This window comes from Momordica charantia (genome assembly GCF_013281855.1).
Source record: "Momordica charantia cultivar OHB3-1 chromosome 4 unlocalized genomic scaffold, Mcharantia_2.0 BLBB01000004.1, whole genome shotgun sequence".
Taxonomy (NCBI): domain Eukaryota; kingdom Viridiplantae; phylum Streptophyta; class Magnoliopsida; order Cucurbitales; family Cucurbitaceae; genus Momordica; species Momordica charantia.
In genome coordinates, this window is record NW_028275162.1 from 18,734,633 (window position 1) to 18,755,786 (window position 21,154).

Sequence of the window (21,154 nt, forward strand, 5' to 3'; positions counted from 1 at the left end):
GATGAAGATTTCTTCTCCGTAAACATTCAAGAGCTATTGAGAAAAATTGGATAACTAGAGAACCAAAGCAGAATGATGCAGCTTGCATATTTTGCTTTCGACTTGGAATAAAAAAAGAGACACTGCACAAAATTCTTGAAATCTCAAAGATGTCGTGTGAACCCAAGTACCATATTTAACGATTGGCTTCTTTTAGTACAACAAATGTGGGGATTGAGGTTTCAACCTCCCACATTTTAGCAAGGTGTTTTAATCGTCAGCTAATTAAGTTTGTCTTTGTACACAATAACAATGCTGTTAAAATGTAAATAAAAACTAGTAATTGAAAAAAAATATATTAGTAAATATAGGATTTTTTTCTTTCAAAATATAGGAAAATTAAAGTATGCAAATCAATCATGTCGTTAATTAGTGATTTGTTATGAGTATGTAGCAATTAATATCTAAGTTATACTAATCTTTTTTGTTAGTACAACATGTGGTGTAGGAGTGAGGGATCGAACTCAAAATCTCTTTATTGGAGATATATGTCAATTACCGTTGAATTATATTCGTTTTGACGAGTTATAATCCATTTATATTAGTTTTAGAAAATACATTTATATTAATTAATGACTGTCACATAAGTACAACAAATTAAATGTGGGGGGTGGAATTGAATCTTCAACCTTTGGTGAAAGAAAAAAAAAGGCATTAAAGCTATATGCTCAAGTTGGTTCTTATCATTATTTAAGTTAATCAAATGATGTATAAGATTAACAATATCATATTTTAAATTATTTTATTAAAACAATGTCATATGTGTAGAAAAGTGACATTATGACAGTTAACACGAGTGTAGCTCAATAATAATTGACATATCTCTGACCAAGAGGTCACAAGTTTGAATCTCGGTCAACCAATTTTTGCACCAAAATATTTTTCACTTTTTTCTTTAAAAAGAATATAATCATAGCTCTAGAAAGCTCATTGCTTTTGAAAAGTAAATATGTATCGAAATCATTATAACAAATCATCTACAAAATTTATAACATTATTAAAAATGTTTGTAATGAAAGTCGCCACACGTAATCTCACTCAACTATATGGAGCGGGTTAGCAAAGAATAGGCAAAGGTTGAGCGTATCGGGCCCAATACCAAGTGCACTTGTTCTTAAGGTCGAGCGTGTTTGAGAGATCCGTACCAGGGACAGCTAGTGAGCATCTGGCGTTAACATCCTGTAATCAAATTGTCATACACTATAAAAGAGAATTGTCAAGGACGCTCGCTACTGCTCTTTGTGAGAATTCGGCACACACTCTGAAACAAACTCTCATCATCAAGATTATTGCCCTTCTACTCTACTTTCTTCCTCACGTTATGTTAGACCCTTCCCTAGAAGTACAATATGGTGGGTCCTTCGGAATTGATAATCCTCGAAAGATTGGGGGATCGAACTCATAACTTCTTGGTTGGAATATATGCTAATTACCACTGAGCTATGTTGACTTTGACCAATATATTTGATAAATGAGATGATGGACGTTGAGCCAACAAATCCAAGACAAAGTACTCAAAAGAGAAAAAAAAAAAAAAAAAGAACCAAGACGAAATTTCAATCTCCATTTGTTACTTTGAGGAAAAAAATCCCTAATAAGATTTCAAACTAGTACTCAAATAATAATAATAATGAATGAATGAATAAATAAATACGATAGATTTTTTAAACTAAAATATTTAAAAAACAAAATCTCACATGAAGTGGTAACTCCATTTTACCGTTAAAAAAACGATGATTTAAATCTTATCTTATCCATTGAAGTTTATATTTTGGATTCATTGTCAAAATGAATGCCTATTTTAGTTCTTAAATTAAACTTTCAAGTTTTCAATTTTAATTCACTTTTAAAAAATAATAGTTGTACTAAAAAAAAGTTTGGTTTTTAAGTTATTTTGCGCTAACTATTTAGCTAGCAGATAAATAATAATGTGGCTTTAAATGTGGATGGACATGTATTAAAGCCCTATAAATTGAATGAGACAGTGAATATTAAATAGCAAAATAATATCAATAATTAAAACCACCACTTTTCCATATTCTATGACTAAAATATGGCATTTTGAAAAGTCAAAGTGCCAAAAGTTTACGTATCAAATAATAGACATTTTGAAAAAAAGATCAAATCTAGTTTACGCAAATGTCTAAAAATCTTGAACTAAAATAATCTTGTGTAAATTATACTTTTGGTGTCTAAAATCGATTTATTTTCTGTTTGACTTTTGAAGGTTTGCAAAATAGTTTTAAATAGTCCTTAAATTTAGTCAACTATTTGTTAACTTATTAAAAATAATGCGTATCGTTGTTATATTTGGTATATATTTATCAAAATGATCAACTAATGTTAATGTCAACTAAATTCAAGGACTATTTAGAATGATTTTGTGAACCTCAAAATTAAAGCATCACTTTTAAATCTTAGAGTTCGTTTGATAATCATTTAATTTTTCGGTTTTTGGTTTTTGAAAATAGGTTTTTTTCATAACCAATTCAATCTTGTTTTCTATTTTTAAAAACATTTTTGAAATTCTAAGTAAATTTTTAAGAAAATGTTTTTAAATAAAGATTTTCGTTTTCAAAATCTATTTTTTATTCCCATGTTCAACTTTCTTCGGTGTGACATAATTATCTAGGCTAAATTTCTTTCTCAGTCTAAAACTGTTTCGTGACTAAATTTCTCTCTATAAATTTTCACCGTATAAAATTTTAATCTTTAGAATATTTATAATTATTTCTCTTTCTATCCAAAATTATAATCTCTATGTATTTTTATTTCCTTCTTTTATTTTTAACATATCACTCTCATTTTTCCCTTTCAAAAAATTTAATATTTTTCCGAACTTTCCTCTCTCTTTGTCTTTCTAACTTTTTTTTCTCTCTTTCTAATCTATTTCTTCTCTAGCAAATATAAACACTCGAATTATTGAATGTATATATATTTGTGCACGAGCTTATGCAAATAAGGTCAAAATACCATTTTACCCCTGTAATTACCTCTTGTTCCTTAAGTCCCACCGATCTTCTAATGAACAACGATTTGTAGTCCAACTATCAAATCAAAAAATCCTCTCAAACCTTTTGATGAGGGTGACGCCGATTGTTCAAGACCTGAATTCAATCCTTAAGAGAACAACCTCTCTACTATCCCAAAATTGGGTAGTAGTGAATTCTTTCTTGCACCCTATGTTCCTAGCTATCTATCTGGTCTTACCCCTGAAATGAGAGGCTTATTGAGCCAGCGCTGTTGAGTTGTTCTCACCCATGCAAATCTAAGGATAATCCCGAGTAAATAGAAGTTCATAATTAACTTAGGATTAAGATCGAGTTACCTAGGCCATCAAAGTCGAGATAGTCAGTTTCAGACAGTAAACGTGTTATAAAGTAAAAGTGACTATCTCGTGGTCCGGTCTTATGCAAACTCTTTGCCCAGGATACCCCCACTCACATGTCTTCACATGAACCAATTAGGATCACATTGTTTGTACTAGCTACAAAGTGGGCCGCATCCATAGTATCCCCAGAATAAGGTGCCCAACCTTATTCCTATACTATAGACCATTTAGACTCTTAACTCAAACTTGATCCCTATTTATATCTCTACATAAAGTTTGAGTCTCATGTAATAGTCTAGGATCCTGAGTTTTGGATTTAGATCTAGTAAGAGTATTTTTTTAGATTAATAACTACTTATTATAAGTCGTGACCAACAAGAACTTATAATCGGGAATCGACAAACTCTCTTTCATAATTATCTTTAACTTTTTATTTATTTTTTCTCTAACAAATATGTCTCTAACATATTACTCTTTAATTTTTTTTTATCATTATAATTTTTCTTTCTTTCTCTCATATATTTTTTACTCTCAACTTTACTCTCTTTTGGTAAAAAAAATCTCTTTTTATCTCTAACTTTTCTGTCACTAAATTTTCTTTCTCTAGATATTTTTCTTTGTCTCTCTAAATTTACATCTCTAAAACTTCTCTTTAAAGAGTTTCTTTTTATCTATAAAAACTTTTACTTTCATGTCTCTTTCTATACTAGGGGTGATCAAAATTCCCGTAGGGGCAAGTTCAAGAACAAGGAATGCATTTCACACCCATTCCCCTATCCCATCCTCGATTCTATTTTAGACAATTCATATATATTTTATTAACTTTATTTACTTAATCGTGAATAAAATATTAAATAAAATTTAAAATTATATATATATATATATATTATTAAACTAATTATTTATATTAGTATATAATAATTGTCATATTTACTTTATATAGATTTCTCTAGCGTCTCTTCCATTTTCTAACTTTTTAAACAATAAAAAAACTAAAATCATTGTCAAAGATGTTTGATATTTTTTTTTGTTTAACAAAAGACAAAATACAATTATGAAGGCTTTAAATTATCCCTCTCACATTCCCAAGTTTCAGATCATAAATGTTAAATGGGAAGGAAATGACAATACAGAGGTTGAAACAGAGAACCTTATACTATATACAATGTTAAACATGTTAAATGTCCAATAAACTTAAAAACTTAAGCTAAAGAGGTAGGGCAAATTTAACCATTTATAGATGTTGAGGTGTAGATTTAGGGCGCCATGTGGTGTGCTAGTAGAGAAACACATGAAGCCATAGGAATCAGAAAGAGGAAAGCCTCAAGTTACTGGACCAACGTCAAGGTACACAAAATTAACTACTTGAAAGACTAGTGAAATCTCTACTTGCTAATATCTTAATGCTCCATACTCCTTTGCTCCCACCCCAAGTACTAACTTAAGCATCAGAGTATAATTGATAGAGCACCACATCAGTGATAAATTTCTATGCAAAAGTCAAATTCGAGCAAAGAGACGAAAACATACATAGCACATACGTGGTACCTCCTTAGTACTTGTCTAGAAATCAAAGTCAACAATAGATATCTTAACCTACACTAATATAATCAATAATCTTAGTTAATGTCAAAAACTATTTAAGTCAATAAATCAAAATATACAAAGAACAAAATTGAAATTATTAATAACATGAGGAACAAACTTCATATAAATGGATTTAAATCCTATTCCCCTACTTAAGCTTTTAAACATGATATTTTAGTCTAATCTTTGCAATAAAAATTTATTTTGTTATTTTTCATTGTTTTTAAATAAAAATTTAAATAAAATCTAATATAAAACACATGCAAAATAAATTTAAATATCGAAGCAAATAATTGAGAATATGATTTTTTTAATACAATAAATTAGAAGTATGCGTATTTGAACCTCCCATCTAAAAAAATAGGTCTCAATTAATGTGGTTGATTTAATATATAAAGGTAAAAGAAAGAAAGATTGAAAGTTTAGAAACAAAAATAGGTTTTAAATTATACAACATAAATATCTTGTGGAAATAATTAATAAAAAAGTAGATTGGCGTTGGGGATTTAGATTCCTAGTTGTGTGTTTATCAAAAAGAAAAAAGAAATGATATGATAAAAAAGTTTAATAATAATAATAATAATGTGGAAGTGAGAATGTTATTTAATGAGTGGGGAACAGTTGGTAGTTTGGTAACGGGCAGGGGAGTGGGGGCTTTTAGGGGAATAGAGAAAAAGGAAAAAGGGGGAGGAGCACGCTGTGCACGTGACCATGTTGGCCTCGATCAGAGCAGACGGAGAATCCAACGGCGGAGATTAGTGGGGAGAGATAAGTATTGAATGCGAGTCCCGTATCCCAATAAGACCGTACGCAATGACAATGTCCTTTTTTTTTAATAAAAAAAGAAAAATGAAGCCCAAATTTGTACAATGAAATGACGGCCCCCTTCCCCACTCTCTCCCCATTATCGCCCTCACGTGATTTTACTACCTCCATTATTATTTCCTTCGCAAATTAAAATTTCCCATTTATCCATTCAACCATTTCTTTAATAAAAAATATAAATTAATTATTTTTACCCGAAACTTTCAACTTAATCTGATTACATCTTGACTTTGGGCTTTTTTTTCAATGACATGTGATATGGAGATTCGAGTTTATCACCTTTTAGTTGGAGATATATGTCTTGACCCATTTGAGCTCTACTCAAGTTGGCCCTTAAACTTGGATAAATGTTGTCATCTTTACCTTAAACTTTGAATAGTATTGTAATTTACCTTCTAAAACTATTCTCATATGTATTTGTTGATGGAAGATTTTGGATGAGATGACAAGTTAGTATCGTTTCCAAAATGGAAGTCTTTTTAGTCGAAGTGATGACCCACAAACAAAGTCGTGCACTAGTGTGGTACTTGACCACGTAAACTCCAAAGTTTAAGTTAGTACTTAATCTTAGATCATTCTACTGGAATGTATGCATGCCTGAAATTAAACTCGTGATATTAGCCGGTAAACTATTCAGATATAAATAATATAAACTTAATAATTAATGTATATTTTGTCCTGCAAATTAACATTGATTGCTTAATTGTAGTAAGCTATTAAATATGTTATTAAACTTGATGTGTATTGTACATACAAAAGGATCTAGTTGAAGAGCAGTAGTTTGAATATTTATAATATATGGATAGGTTGGGACCCTTTTCTAGTGTTATTATTTTTACAATGAGCTTTGAAAATGTTATAAATAGTCATATTCCAAATCGTTCATGTATTTACATGTGAATGGAGGCATGTATGCAATGAGGTTACATAAGATTGAACCGTGATGTGTCATGCCGATTCTTATAAGACTGTTAAAGAAAATATGCAGACACATTATTGAGATGATAATATGCCCATTTGATTTTAGTCTTTAGTGTGTTATTAACTTTTGCCTACATGAGTGTGTTCTTTGATTTACATGGGTAAAGGTGATGTGAACATCGTTCACCATATAAGCCTTCATTTTTATGGATACATTCGAGTGGAGAGTTGGGAACGTTCCTACACAAGATGGAATTCACAAACTCTCGATTGTGCGAAGTACAAAGTGTGCACTTCTCATTATTGAGTATGTATATAAGTGATTCCTTAAAGTATTGGTTCGTGTATTGATTAACAGGGTGCCCGCTTTCTTGATATTCCAAAGTGAATTTTTTCCACGACGAGATTACGGAAGACTATCCATTAGAGAGCTAGTTTAACTTAAGGAGCAAATGATGAGACTAGGGACAAAACAGTAATTTTGTCCAACTTTGACCATTAATTACTTTGTGAAGGATTACATTAGTTATCACACTTATATCTGTGAATATAACTCATGTAGGCAATGGTCGAGAGTGTAACCTTTGATCTATAATGAAGTCATTGTTAGTAGTAAAATTGGTTAATTAAAAAGTTTAATTAGAAGTAAAAATGATTTTTTTTTCTTTTGATAGGTGTTTAGTTCCTTATAATGTTTTACTGTTTTTTATTTTTTCTTTCTTCTTGATATTTATTATTTAAAGAGTTCCAATCTAACCACTTATATTTTAACGTTCTTTGATTATTGTTGGAAAGTAAGCAGGTTGCATTAAACCCATTATCCCTGGAATATCTACTGTGTATATACTATTATATGTGGATAACAATAACATACGAGAAATAGAAACAAACATTTATAGATTATAGAATACTCGAAATAGAATATATCAGAGAGGAGATTTTAACCGTGCAGCACGCACGAAGTAAAATTTCTTGGGACAATATTTTGCCTATTGCAAGTGCGTTACGATTGAATAGACAATTGTCTCCCAATATACAACACTTTATACACAGTACAATATTATACTAACCTCGACAAATGAACCACATGTGAACAAAATGAGAACAAATGGAGAGAGCTTTTGCGTAAAGATATCTTATGAATTCACCATGTAGAAATGAGTGAGAATGACTTCATTATAGGCATAGAGGTATCCTTTTGCGACGAGATTATTTGATTAATAGCAAAAAGTAAAGTGCAAGTATAAACTATCACAAGTAAGAATTCGAAATAAAGTATTTCGAGATCGTTTCCACGAGAACTTTTAACTTTTTCTTTAAAAAGAATAGTGAAATGTTTGAATGAAGGTGCGTCAGGTGCACTGATAAAATTCTTGCACTAAATTTACTTCTAAACTGTCTTATTTCATTTATAAGATAAATGCTAGTTATCAAATATTTCTATTAATAACTTATATGTTATTTTATTACACCAACCATAACTAATGGGCAAGATCTTATGTTTGGGCTCTTAATTTGGTCTTCTATTTCTAAAGTAACCTTTCCATTGTTTTTGGAACCGAATTTTTAGTTTGTCTAACATAACATTTTCAAAATTAAGTTAAAGACTAATCAATTTTTTAGTTGGCCAAATAAATTAAGCATTAACTAAACACATTTATTGAGAAATTGGTATTTGTACCCTTGAAATTGTGTTTCAAATACAAACCAAGTATCCAGACTAAGAAAATTAGCTCATGATAGAAGGAACAGAGAACGAAATAATAAAAGTTGGAACATAATTCATTTTTATTGAACTTGAAAAATCGAACAGCACAAAAGAAGACAATAAGAGAGCTAGTCGAACTTAACCCTTGCCATTTTGAGTTAATTAGGGGAGCTAGATCACTTGTTGGATTCCAATTTACATGGTTCATCTCTCAAAATTTCCTTTTTGAATTGGAACAAAGTAACAAAGATGAAGAGAAGAAAAATAAAGAATACTGATTAATTGAATAGAAAAATTGGAATTGATACCTAATAATAGATGTAGAGAGCACCATTGAGAGAGAAAGTTTAGCCGTGCCGCCGTACTTGTCGCTCATCGTTCGACTCTTGTAGCTGTCGGATTCTGTGGTAGTTGCTTGCCATCGTAGTCAAAAGCTGCAGCTCGTCGTTGATTAGCTGCCATCGTTGGATCGTCTACCTTGCCGCTGCCAGTTGTTGGACATTTGTCGTTGCCGTTGGAGTGTGTTGTGCAATCGAGAGGTTCTTTGTCAATTCCGTTCAGATTTGAGCTTGGATTCAGGGTAGATCGGAAGATATATTTTAGATCCCCTATGAAGGCTTTGGCAAGAGAGCAAGTGAAAATATCTTACATAGGAATGAGTTTGAAGCCTATAACATAAGAGTTGACATAATGGTAATCCAATCTAATCGACGGGAGATCCCAAGATCTAGGTTCAAAAGGGAAAACAAATTTATGTATACATCTTAGAGGACACTAAGAAAGAATGATAAATTCCTAACCATTCTTATTATAAAAATAATGCTAACCTGAAAATGAATGAGGTTAAGATATTCTTTTAATGACTCTTTAATTCTTTTATAAGAATAGGGTATTACCAGGATACTCTTTAAAGAAGTAACCTATGTGGGTGTGAATGAGTCATTTCTACGAGAATTTTTAAGGCTCAATTCTCTAAAAACACTCATGAAACTAGGCGGTATCACTAGTAGAAATTCGGGCTTTAGTGAAAGTTAAAAACTGTCATTAACATAATTCATGACAGTTTTTTTTTTGTCATCTATTACGACATCAAGAAAGAGGAGAAGATGACAAATTTGAAAAATTGTCATCAATGCATTTACAACCAGTTATACTTTGTCACGAATAAATCATTCATCACAATTAATAAATGTCATAGAAACTCATTTAATTACAGTTTACAACTGTTACTAAAACAATGAAAGATTTTATTCTCCTGTCAATAAAAACTTAATGACGACAGTTTATAAATGTCGCGAAATATTTTTTAACGATAGTTTAAAATTGACATGAAATATTTTTTAACAACTGTTGATAAATGTCAAGAAAAACGTAGCAATGACTATTTATAATTGTCACGAAAACTTTTATAGTGATAGTTTTAACGGTAAATATTGGTAGTTTTAACTGTCATTAAAATTTTTATATTGACAATTTTTAATTGTGATTAAAATCTTTATATTGATAATTTTAACTATCACGAAAATTTTATATATGACAATTGATTAATTATGACAGTTTTTTTTGTTACAATTTGTGTTTAATAAAGGTTTGTAATGTCAATAAAAGTTTTTATATGAAAATTTCATAACAGCCATGAAATACATTTAATAACACTGTACACGTTTCAAAAAATTTATCTATATCTGTAAATTATAAAATGGAACAAAGTTACATATAATAGGATCAAAGTTTTCATATACATATACAAAATAAGTATGATCAAATTTGTATATTATGATATTTTATATAAATACCATACCATAACTACAATAAGAGAATGAAACATATGTTTCAGATTAACCAAACAAACTATATTCACATTACATCAACCCATACATGTCGAAACTCTCCCCTATGCATTCTCCTTTCTCAAAATGATGCTCTCACAAGCTACTCCTTCAACAAAATAAAACGAACAATTAAGAAATATTAATATTAACTCTCATATTTGCTTTCTAACTCCAACATGCATTATATTAGTGAAATATGCAGTCACACAACTTTGCTAAAAATCATTACGATGAATCAATGATATAGATAAAAAGAACGACAATTGTATAGATATACGAATATGAAATGTTCATTACAAGAAATATTAATCGTAGACAAATATAAAAAATCGACCCACATGATATAAATTTGGAAGGGTCATGAATCAAACAAACCAAAAATAAAAACACTGAAAATCAACAAGCATTGGAAAGAGACCTTTAACTATCCCACTATTGTCCAGCATTTGATATAGGTATCTTTCAAGAGAAAACATCTTTTAACTATCCCCATTAATGCTTCAAGAGAGACCTACCATTATGTTAAGCAAAAAAATATGTAGTTTGTTGCGTGGTTTGCCAAGTAAACCAACAATAACTTGAGAACAAATTAACCAAATAAACCAAGTGTGAATTCTCTTAAAAGCCAAGTGTAAATTTGGATATACCAAATAAGCCAACAATAACTTGAGAACAATTTTGGATATCATAGACACAAATTTTTGGTTCAATCTCTAAAGGATCTACATCCATTTTAGGTCATCCGTTATGTAATCAGTTTTAACAATTACAAAATATAAATAGATGATAAGTAAACCTTATTTCTATAATTAACACACTTTCATAGTCTTTATTTAGTGCCTCAACAGAGAGCTAACAATCACAATAAGCACCTAAGATCTTTTTCTTTCTCTCAAATCACTCACACAAAACATTTCTTAAAACAAAGAAGCAAAAAGACAATACCTAACAGTTTTTTAGATTCTCCAAATACTAAAGACTTTACCCAAATAAAATGGATTTATGAATAACACAAATGTTGAACATTAACAAGGAAAAACAATCTATTTATCCAAATCTTAATTGGCTACCTTTGCTGCAGGATAGTCACACAATTATCCAATTAGACTTTAAACTATATGCATGACACAAATATAAAAACTAAGTCTTAATTGGCTATCTTTGCTGCAGGATAGCCACACAATTGTCCAACTTAGACTTTAAACTAGATGCATGACACAAATATAAAAACTAAGTCTTAATTGGCTATCAGGATAGCCACACAATTGTCCAACTTAGACTTTAAACTATATGCATGACACAAATATAAAAACTAAGTCTTAATTGGCTATCCTTGCTGTAGGATAGCCACACAATTGTCCAACTTAGACTTTAAACTATATGCATGACACAAATATAAACACTAAGTCTTAATTGGCTATCTTTGCTGCAGGATAGCCACAAAATTATCTAACTAAACTTTAAACCACACAATTATCCAACTAGACTTTATACTATATGTATTATACATATAAAAATTAAATCTTAATGGACTATTTTTGCTGCAGATAGCCACACAATTATCCAACTAGATTTTAAACTATATGCATGACACAAAAACTAGATCTATATCTAGCGTTGGCCAAGTGGCAAGTCCTAGTCATTGATACAGAATTAATTCAAGAAAAAACTACTTTTACCTTTATGGAGAATTCATAATCTCATAGTAGAAGACATAAAAGTAGGAAGTAAGGCCAAGATGGATTGGATGAGTTGATGGGAGTTCTACGTTTGCAATGCTTGAAGCAGTCTATCATGAACTTGGCAAAGGGCACATCAAGCAATATAGTTGACGAGTAAAAATCAAATCAATTAGTTTCTATAAATGAAAGTTGTAGAAATAAACATGCCTCATATCCCTTCAATGACTGGTCAACTATCTCCTTTCTTTCTCGATCTGTTTTGAACTTAGTAAGATATTGATAATAATCATCTTTCCTACAATCATCAATGCCATAATGTATCATTAGAGATCCCACTGCAACAATTTGTAATGTAGAGTAAATGCACCTAGAGCCTATAACAGAACCGAATATCAATCACTACTCGAGCATAAAAAGTAACTTTATATTATGTAACTATTGTTCAAGCCATATAATTTCCAACAATTATCCTATAATTTTAAAGCAACAATGCAGCATGTTCTACTTCATCTACTGTTAAAGCCATAGATTAAACTTGGTCATTCCACAACACAAAAGAAAACTAGAATGGTTGAAATTGTTAGTTTAATTATAGTTGTGAAGTGTAGGCAGATAAAAAAAGAAATACATAATAATTAAAACATGGGTTGGACGTGCATAACATAGGTATTAGAGATTTGAGTTGCAAACTTATGGATATGGACAAATTTTGTAAATGAGATGGGAAAGTTATTATTATAGGGGACATTTGACAAACTTTTCACTTTTCAATTCTAGAATGATCAACCAATAACATGATCTGAAGCAAAGTTTCAAATGAGAAATGAGGCGTAATTACCATTAACATGAAAGATGAAAGCAAAATCCCTATAAAGAGAAACCAAATTTCTTAGTAGACCAACAAAATCTTCGAGAAGATACATTGTGGAAATCTGATCAATTAAGTATATTAGATGAGAAACCAACCATGGACAGGATTAGGCAGATAACAATGACAACTTTTTCCTTAATTATCATGAAACAAATGAATGAACCTACTACATGAAGAGAACCGCTGCTGGTCGTCACCTTTATTATGTTCGAGTACAAGGCGTTGGGTTCCAATAGGCTGCCATGGATCTGAATCGACGTAGCTGTCGGGGGAGCGCTGAATCTAATGGCAGAAACACGAAGCCGCCGCCGGAAGGTTACAGGACCACCGAAACCACCACGAACCGCCGCGAAACACATAAGGACCGTAAAAAATCGCGTGGGTCGCTTGTTGCTAAGGACGCGCTGCCGTGCGCCTCGTCGCCGCTGCTGCAGATCGACGCTGCTGCAGATTGATGCCGGTGCGGTCTACTGCTGCCTGAGGTTGGGAATGCGCCGCCGGTACGGATGCTACTGTCGTGGGAGAAACCGAGACGTGTCGCCGCTGGAACAAGCCATGGAATGTTGGAAAACGCAGCTCGTTCTCGGCGCCCCGCCATGGATTGGTTGAAATCGACGCTAGAGGAAGAAAGGTTGCTGCTATCTGAGGCGTCGCCGGAGGGAGGGCGTCGGCAACGGGGAAGTTGGGGCGGCGCGTGGCTGATAAACAAGGGAAGGGTGGGGTGGACGGGGGAAATTGACTCAAATGACCCTCAAAAGTTTATGGAATGCTCAAATGACCCACCCTTCAAAATGTGCCCAAATGATCCACTTGAATATTTAATTAAATTTAAAAGGAAGTGAAATTACAGTACTACCCCTTAGTTCAAAAAATCAAACTGTTTGCTCTCCTTTCTCTCCATTTTCGCTTCCCCTTTTTCTTCGTGTTGAAACAAAGTGAAAGAAATTGATTTAATCATCGAGGTAAGTTTCGTTTCTTTTAATTTTTCCATTGCTCCGTCGATTTGAATGGTTACGGCTTCGTTTTTTGTGTGTTGAGGAGTTGAATGGTTTTTTTTTCCGTTGATTCTGTTTTCATATGTGTAGATGAACGAATACATGAATGTTAATGCATCTATTAGGTTTTTTTCCGTCGATTTCGTTGTCCGATTTTACTTTTTTTTCGTTCCATGTTATTTGTTGATTTTTCCTTTGTTATTGTTCTGTTGAAATTGAGGTCTGTGAGATGTTACGTTGATAGCAGTTCAGTTGTGTGGTGGGAGGTTGAAGAAGAAGAAGGAACGTCACTCTTGTTAATCCTCTATTATTTTTCTTGGGTTCGACCTCGGGCGAGGTTGAGCCCGAGGTATTTGAAGAGGCTCAACCTCGAGGTTGAGCCCGAGGTATTCCGAAGAGTTTGAACCTCGAGGTGACTCTTCCGAATACCTCGAGCTCAACTTCGCCCGAGGTCGAACCCAAGAAAAATAACAGAGAGCACAAACTCTCGAGCGACTTTCAAATTTCAATCCTTGCTCGAGGTTTCTAAGCATCTGGAAAAGTCCTCGGTCTCAACCTCGGGCGAGACTGCACTCGGGAAATTTTTTAGAGGCCTACTAGAACCTCGAGCAAGGTTTGAAATTTCTTCCAAACATCGCTCGAGGTTGAGTGTCTTTCAATTACCTCGGGCTCAACCTCGCCCAAGGTCATTCCAGAGAATTTTGACAGAAACTTAACAAACCTTGAGGGAAAGAACAAATTTCTTCGATCTCGCTCGAGGTCCATCTCACTTCGCGCGAGTTTGTCCTTCTTCTTCAACCTCCCACCACAAATATTTTAAATAAACCTCACATCCACACACACAGAGACTAGAGACCTCAAAATTGACATTATAATATACTCAAGAATCAAGAACAAGGAACACACAAACAGTAATCAGTTTTCCTATTTTTCAAAACATGAAATACACAAGAAACAAACTTAAATCGATGCAATGTAATTCTTGTATTCGTTCATCCAAACACCGGAAAACAGAATCGATGGAAAAATAAAACATTAAACTCCTCAACAGCGATGGAAATCGAAACCCTAGCATTCAAATCAATGGAAAAGAACAAAAATTAACAGAGAAGGAGATGGAACGAAAGCGATTTCAAACGGAGAAGATGATGGAATAGAAACGATTTTGAATAGAGAAGGAAAAGAGAAAGAGACGTCCGATAAATGGTTTGATTTTTTGAACAGAGGGATAATAGTGTAATTTCATTTCTTTTTAAATTCAATTAAATATTAAATTGGGTCATTCAAGCATATTTTGAAAGAGGAGGTCATGTGAGCATCCCAAAAACTTGTGAAGGTCATTTGAGTCAATTTTCCGGTGGACGGCTAAGAGGTAGGGGGAATGGAAGAAGATGGTGATTTTTTTTTAAGGTTGGTTTATTTAATTTTTTTTTATCTTTTATTTTATTAATGTTTAATAAAGCTTTATAAAAAAAAAAGATGATTTCGTCTGAATCTTTTTCTAATAAGAACCCACTTTAAAAATCATTTCAACAATTTATTAGAGATAACTTAATTTTAAAACCTAAAAATTAAATGAAAAAGGAAAATTAAATTTCCAAAACATTGAATTAAGTCAAAATTGAAAACCTCTTTGTGAAATTCGAAAACTTAATTTATCTTAATCCCATGAAATTAAATTTAAATTCTAATTTATCCAAAATTAAAACTCCGAAAGACGAAAAACCAACAATTAAGGAGAAATCCAAATGACCTTTCAATTTCATCTCTAAACTATATGGATTCAATACTTTTAAAATAAAGAAAAAAAACTATTGAGTAAGAAAAGTACCTCAAAATTTGAATCTGGATTGAAGGTGCAGCGACCTTGGACTATTTTTCTAAAGGAGTCATAATATTTAAAAAAAAAAATTAAAACAACATTGTTCGACAATTATTAAAATAATTGAGAAAGTCTACTTTTCCCTACCCTTTCTCAAAAGAGTCGGGAGTTGTAATATTTAAAAATAATTAAAAAAATATTACCGTCACTATTTTAAAATGGTCGGGAATATTAATATCTCTCGACTATTTTAAAAATAGTTGGGAAATGTAATATTTGAAAAAAAATTAAAAACTAAAAATAGTCGGGAGTGAAAATTAAAAAAAAAAAGTTAAGAACAAATTTTGTCTGACTATATAATAAAACAGTCGGGAATATAAACCTCTCCCACCTATTTCAATAAACCGTCGGGAGTAGTAATATATAAAAACAAAATTTTACCCGACTATTAGGCAAATAGTCGGCAAAGTCCCGACTATTATTCTTTAGTCAAGAAAAAGATGTCTGCCCAGCGTCGAGAATAAAAGCGTTAGAAAAAACTCATAATTCTTGTAGTATCGGCGATCGATTATGTGAATTTTCGTCATCTAAGTAACGGATCTTGAACGACGGTGCGAGGAAGATGAAGGATGATGGCGTTTTATTTTTTAGTACAATATGTGGAGTGGTGGATCGAAATCACAACCTCTTGGTTTACAATCTATGTCAATTACTGTTGAGTTATACTTAGTTTGACATAAAATAAATTTATTTTGTTGGTGTTTGGTGTCCATAAGTCTTACTGGTGTTGAGTTCAATTCACATAAGAAATTAAATATGTTATCATTTATATATTTAAAATTTTTCTTTTTTTTTAATAAATATATCTACTAAGTTTTTATTTTTCATTTTATTGAATAAAATTATGACTTTTTTCTATTTTCTTTCCAAAAGTTCATATTAACATTCTTAAAGAATCTAATGAAAAAAAAAACAAAATTTCAAAACTAAAATTTAATTAAAAAAATTTATCTAAAATTCAAAATTCTATGTTATAAAAAATTTAAAGATTCATGAACCTAACTAGTTCCAATTTAAACCAAAATGAATTCCTAAGTAGTCGATTGAGCGGACTACATTTCATTCCAATTAAAAAAAAATTCAGGTATAATTTAAATATGAATATTTTATTTAGGAAATGCTTAGTGAAACTAGAGTTAACTTATATTATTTTATGTTCATCATCATATTTTAATTTTCATGATGAATTAAATTTATGCAAGGAAACGTGGATACGATATATCTATTTTAAATGGAAAATATAATTAAATTAATTTTTTTATTGTAAAAAGTAATTTTTTGTACAAATATAATAATAGAGAGTTAAAAAAATAATTGAAATCCACTGGACTCAAACTCGGGATCGAAGAAGAAGGGCACAATTACGTAGGGTAAGCAGACCACTAAACCAAATGCAATTTTCCACTTATTTCATGGAGTATTTGGGGAAACTATTAGTCATAAATCTATACTCACTACGATTGGAGAATCTCGAATTAAGTAATATCATCCATAAAACTGCAGTTTTTTCGACTCAAATGAAATGCGCTCAAAATCATTTGTTACACATTTTGTATGTCATAGATTTTCAAGATGGTCTAGGTAACTGTCACGGAATACTTGAAATTTTTTAATTTTTCTTGACAATTATAAAATGTCATAAAACATGAAAATTTTCGTAGATCACCGTTTTTTCCTGCTAAAATCGCGTCTCCACCATTTCGTGACTGTTTTTCACTGTCATTGAAAATTCGGTTTTCATGAGAGTTTTAATTGTCATAAAACTTACAAAATCCGAAAAATAGCGTTTGTTCCTGCCAAAAACACGCCCCCATCATTTATGACAGTTTTTTTCTCCTCCAAATTTTTTTACTGTTCACAACTGTCATGGAAGACCACTTTTCTACCGGTGTATTCAGGACCAAAATGAATACAAACATGTGAACCACAGTATTTTGAAGACTATCTATGTAATTATTATGGGTTTGATTTACACGAAAGTTAGCAGTTTAAAATCTTTTATCTACTGATCAGCGATGTAAAGTCTATAGTTTTTACTAAAGAAAGTTCAAAGTCTCAAACCAGTACTTATCCTGATATAATTATTCTTGTTGAGTAATCCTACATTTTTTAAAATAAATTTTATTCATGTGGGACATTTTTGGATTTTATGAATAAGATTATTTTTAACAAAATGAAGAATCACAACTTTTCATGAAATGATGTATATTTTGTAAAGGACACAACCTTATATGAAAGAATATGTTCGTTTATCAAAAGACATAACTTTACATGAAAAAATATGATTATGTGAATGATCACAAATAGTCTATAAATATGTAGCTCTTGTCTATTTTGAAACAGGAAATCTTCACTCAAATTCTTCTTCCATTTTCCTCTATATGATTACTTAATTACTAATGGTTCGTTGAGTCCTGTACGTGAAGTCCTGCATTGATAGGTTGGAAATCCGTCCTATCCTGGAAGACAATTGTTTATGAAACCTTGAGCACTATAGAGGGAACAAAATTGTCTTAAGGTAACAACGCTACTATTGGGTTCAAATTGATTAATTTCATGTTTCCTTAATTTCTCTACATATTTCTCTAACACATTTATGTGCATGAATACTTAAATATTTAGTAAATATCATCACTGTTTTATGTTGAAAAGAAGTTGTTTAAAGAGAAAAACGATTATGTAATATATATAAATTCATAACAACATGCATAAAATAAATGGATGGCTAGAATTTAAGTTCAAAGTATAGAGAAAAGTAGGGTAAAACTATGCTAAAATTAATCCCCCTACAGCTTGATCACTTGATGAAGTTATAGAACTCATGGAGTTGGTTGGGAGGTTGAGCTTGAAGGAAATTCTTCTAAAATCGCACCTCTTCAAGTGGTGAATTGAAATAACCATTTTGACCAACTGAGTCAAATGGGATCTGTAGAAGAAATGGTCAAAAAGCTCTCCGAGCTTATATTTCATTTAATCATTGAGGATATTGAAATGCCATGTTTTCATTGAAAAACATAGAAATTCCTAGGCATTAGAGTCAAAATGCTAAAATATGCTGAGATATGTATAGATGGAGTATGATTTAATGAAAATACACCATGTTTGATCAGAGAATGACCAAGTCTCCAAACTTCAGATCGACCAGGACGAGCTAAAGAAAGATCTCTAGATGCCGTGCAGAAGATTTGCAAAACAGAGTAGAAACTCCAATGCTAAAGTCAGTAAGTGTCCAAGCCAACTCAAGAGAGAGAATTGAGTTGCTTACGTACCTTAAAACAGAGAAATTGCCCTATTTATAGGCAAAATGACTCTTTAAGGTTGCCGTGAAGTGCGGCATGGTGTCGTGAAGTCTGTCAGAGAATAGGCTGAGCCGAAGTGGTCCAAGTAAGGTAATTGGTCGGCTCGACAGTCCCCGAGGGTCGGTTCGACACGAGGAATCAATTGAACAACTAACTATAGCACGCCACGTGTAGGCTGATGATTCACCTCCAACACACCATTTGGACTCAAAATAAGCTCTTTAAAGGTATTTTCATACTGAACAAAACTTTAACTAACATGAATTAACCTCATTTACCCTTGAAAACAAGGGTTTATCATATCTCTACAATTCAAGAGGTGTCTTTTTGTGAATGGATGTGAATGGACTCACCCATTTTTTGTGTAACCAACCCATTGGATTAACTACTTTCAACGGGTAACCTAACTCGCACCGCTTCGACCAGTCACATCTCATCGACATCAAATTGAGTTGTCACACTTATTCAGTGGCCTTTTTGGATGGCTGATGTGTAATGAGATTTATGTTTCTAATTAAAGCAATGTAGCCCTCCATAATTTTCTTCTAAATGCTTATCTTTTTTAAGCACTTTGAAGATTCCAAACACCAAAAACATGATTTTAGTTTAATGATGGATTGTTCTCATTAACTATATATTAAGGTTCACATTAAACTCATTAATCAGATTAACGAGTTTCAAAACCTACTAGATTATGTCCCATTAAATGTACCCAAAATCATCTTTTTCAAACAATCCCCTAAATGGAAGAGACAATAAAGGAAAGATGAAAATAAGAGTTTATTTTGGAAGATAACTTATCTGTAGTCTTAATTATTGACAGAGAAATGAGGAAGTGAGGGAGTGTAAATTTCATTCAATAATGCTCTATATAAGTACACACTCTAATGCTAAAACTAGACTCAACTATCTCTACAGAATTAGCAACTTACTCCACTTACTCCTTACAACTTAAAAGACTTGATTACAACTATAAATAACATCAAAACTTCCTCGAAACTAGGTAGTGTACTGGATCAATTAAAAACTAATTTGCAGCTTGAGTTACTAACATTCTCTTCCCGACTCAAATACTGCAAATACCTAGCTTGCTCTTAAGAGCTTGAAAACAACCCATGCAGCTTGAGTTACTAACATTCTCCTCCTGACTCAAATACTGCAAATACCTAGCTTGTTCCTAAGAGCTTGAAAACAACCAATACTAAAAGACTTAGTGAAGATATCTTCTATTTGCTCCTATGAGCTACAATGCACCTACTGAACTTTTCCTTCCTTTTGCATTTCTCTCAAAACATAATAATTGATCTTAAAATGTTTGGTCCTTCCATGAAAAACCGGATTCAAGGAAATAGCTAGAGTGACTTGATTATCCACAAACATCTTCACACTCTATTCTTGCTTCAGATGCAAGTCATGCATCAACTTCTTCAACCAAACAGCTTGGTTGACTGCTGCCATTGCTACAATGAACTAAGCTTATGCAGTTGACTGAGCCACTATATCTTGCTTTTTTAAACACCATGAAGAAACACCCTGAGCCAAAAGTGAAACAATAACCAAAAGTGTTCTTATATCATCCAATGACCTAGCACATTCACTATTTGAGTAACCTTGCAACTCAAAATTTTCAACTTTATTGAATTTGATCCCAAAAGAAAGTGTGTCTTTCAGATATCTCATAACCCTTTTTCTAAAAACCTTATGATTCTTGCTTGCACAATGAAGAAATCTAGATAAAACACTTCCAGTATACATGATATCAGGTCTAGTGGATGCAACATACATGAGGCATCCAACTAGACTTTTGTACACATTCTCATCTATAGGTTCCTCTTCGTCGTCCTTTTGCAACTTCTCCTTAAGAATCATTTGAGTGTTCACAATTTAACACTCCTCCACATTGAACCTCTTCAATATCTCTCCCTTATTGCCAATTGGTTTTGAGATGGAACCTCATGAATATTAATATGGTATCAAAGCCCAACAAGCTCAAACGAGCATCCGGTCAAAAATGGGATCCGACCAATATCGATGAGCCAAAAGAGCCACGATCTTGAAGGGGCATGTTAAGGATCCCACATTAAAAAGATAAGGGACCAAACAAAGGTTTATTAATAGGCATGGGTTACTCCTCTCATTGCCAATTGGTTTTGAGATGGACCCCATTGTAACCTTTCATAAA

General features: G+C 32.1%; 1 protein-coding gene and 1 long non-coding RNA gene across 2 annotated transcripts; both read right to left on the bottom strand.

Annotated features, from left to right (window-relative positions):
• Positions 1–10,169: 10,169 nt before the first annotated feature.
• LOC148211976 (uncharacterized) lies at positions 10,170–13,565 on the bottom strand. The gene is made up of 2 exons (XR_015790379.1): positions 12,994–13,565; positions 10,170–12,220 (listed from the first exon to the last, which is right to left on the bottom strand). It is a non-coding gene; the product is annotated as an uncharacterized LOC148211976 (long non-coding RNA).
• A 6,883-nt stretch (positions 13,566–20,448) lies between these two features.
• Positions 20,449–20,841, bottom strand: LOC111007777 (secreted RxLR effector protein 161-like). The gene has a single exon (XM_022280252.1). The coding sequence runs from the start codon at positions 20,839–20,841 to the stop codon at positions 20,449–20,451; it is 393 nt and encodes a 130-aa protein (XP_022135944.1).
• Positions 20,842–21,154: the final 313 nt, after the last annotated feature.

Coding starts and splice junctions, on each gene's coding strand:
- LOC111007777 (XM_022280252.1), bottom strand. CDS start 20,841: ATGATTCTTAAGGAGAAGTTGCAAAAGGACGACGAAGAGGAACCTATA.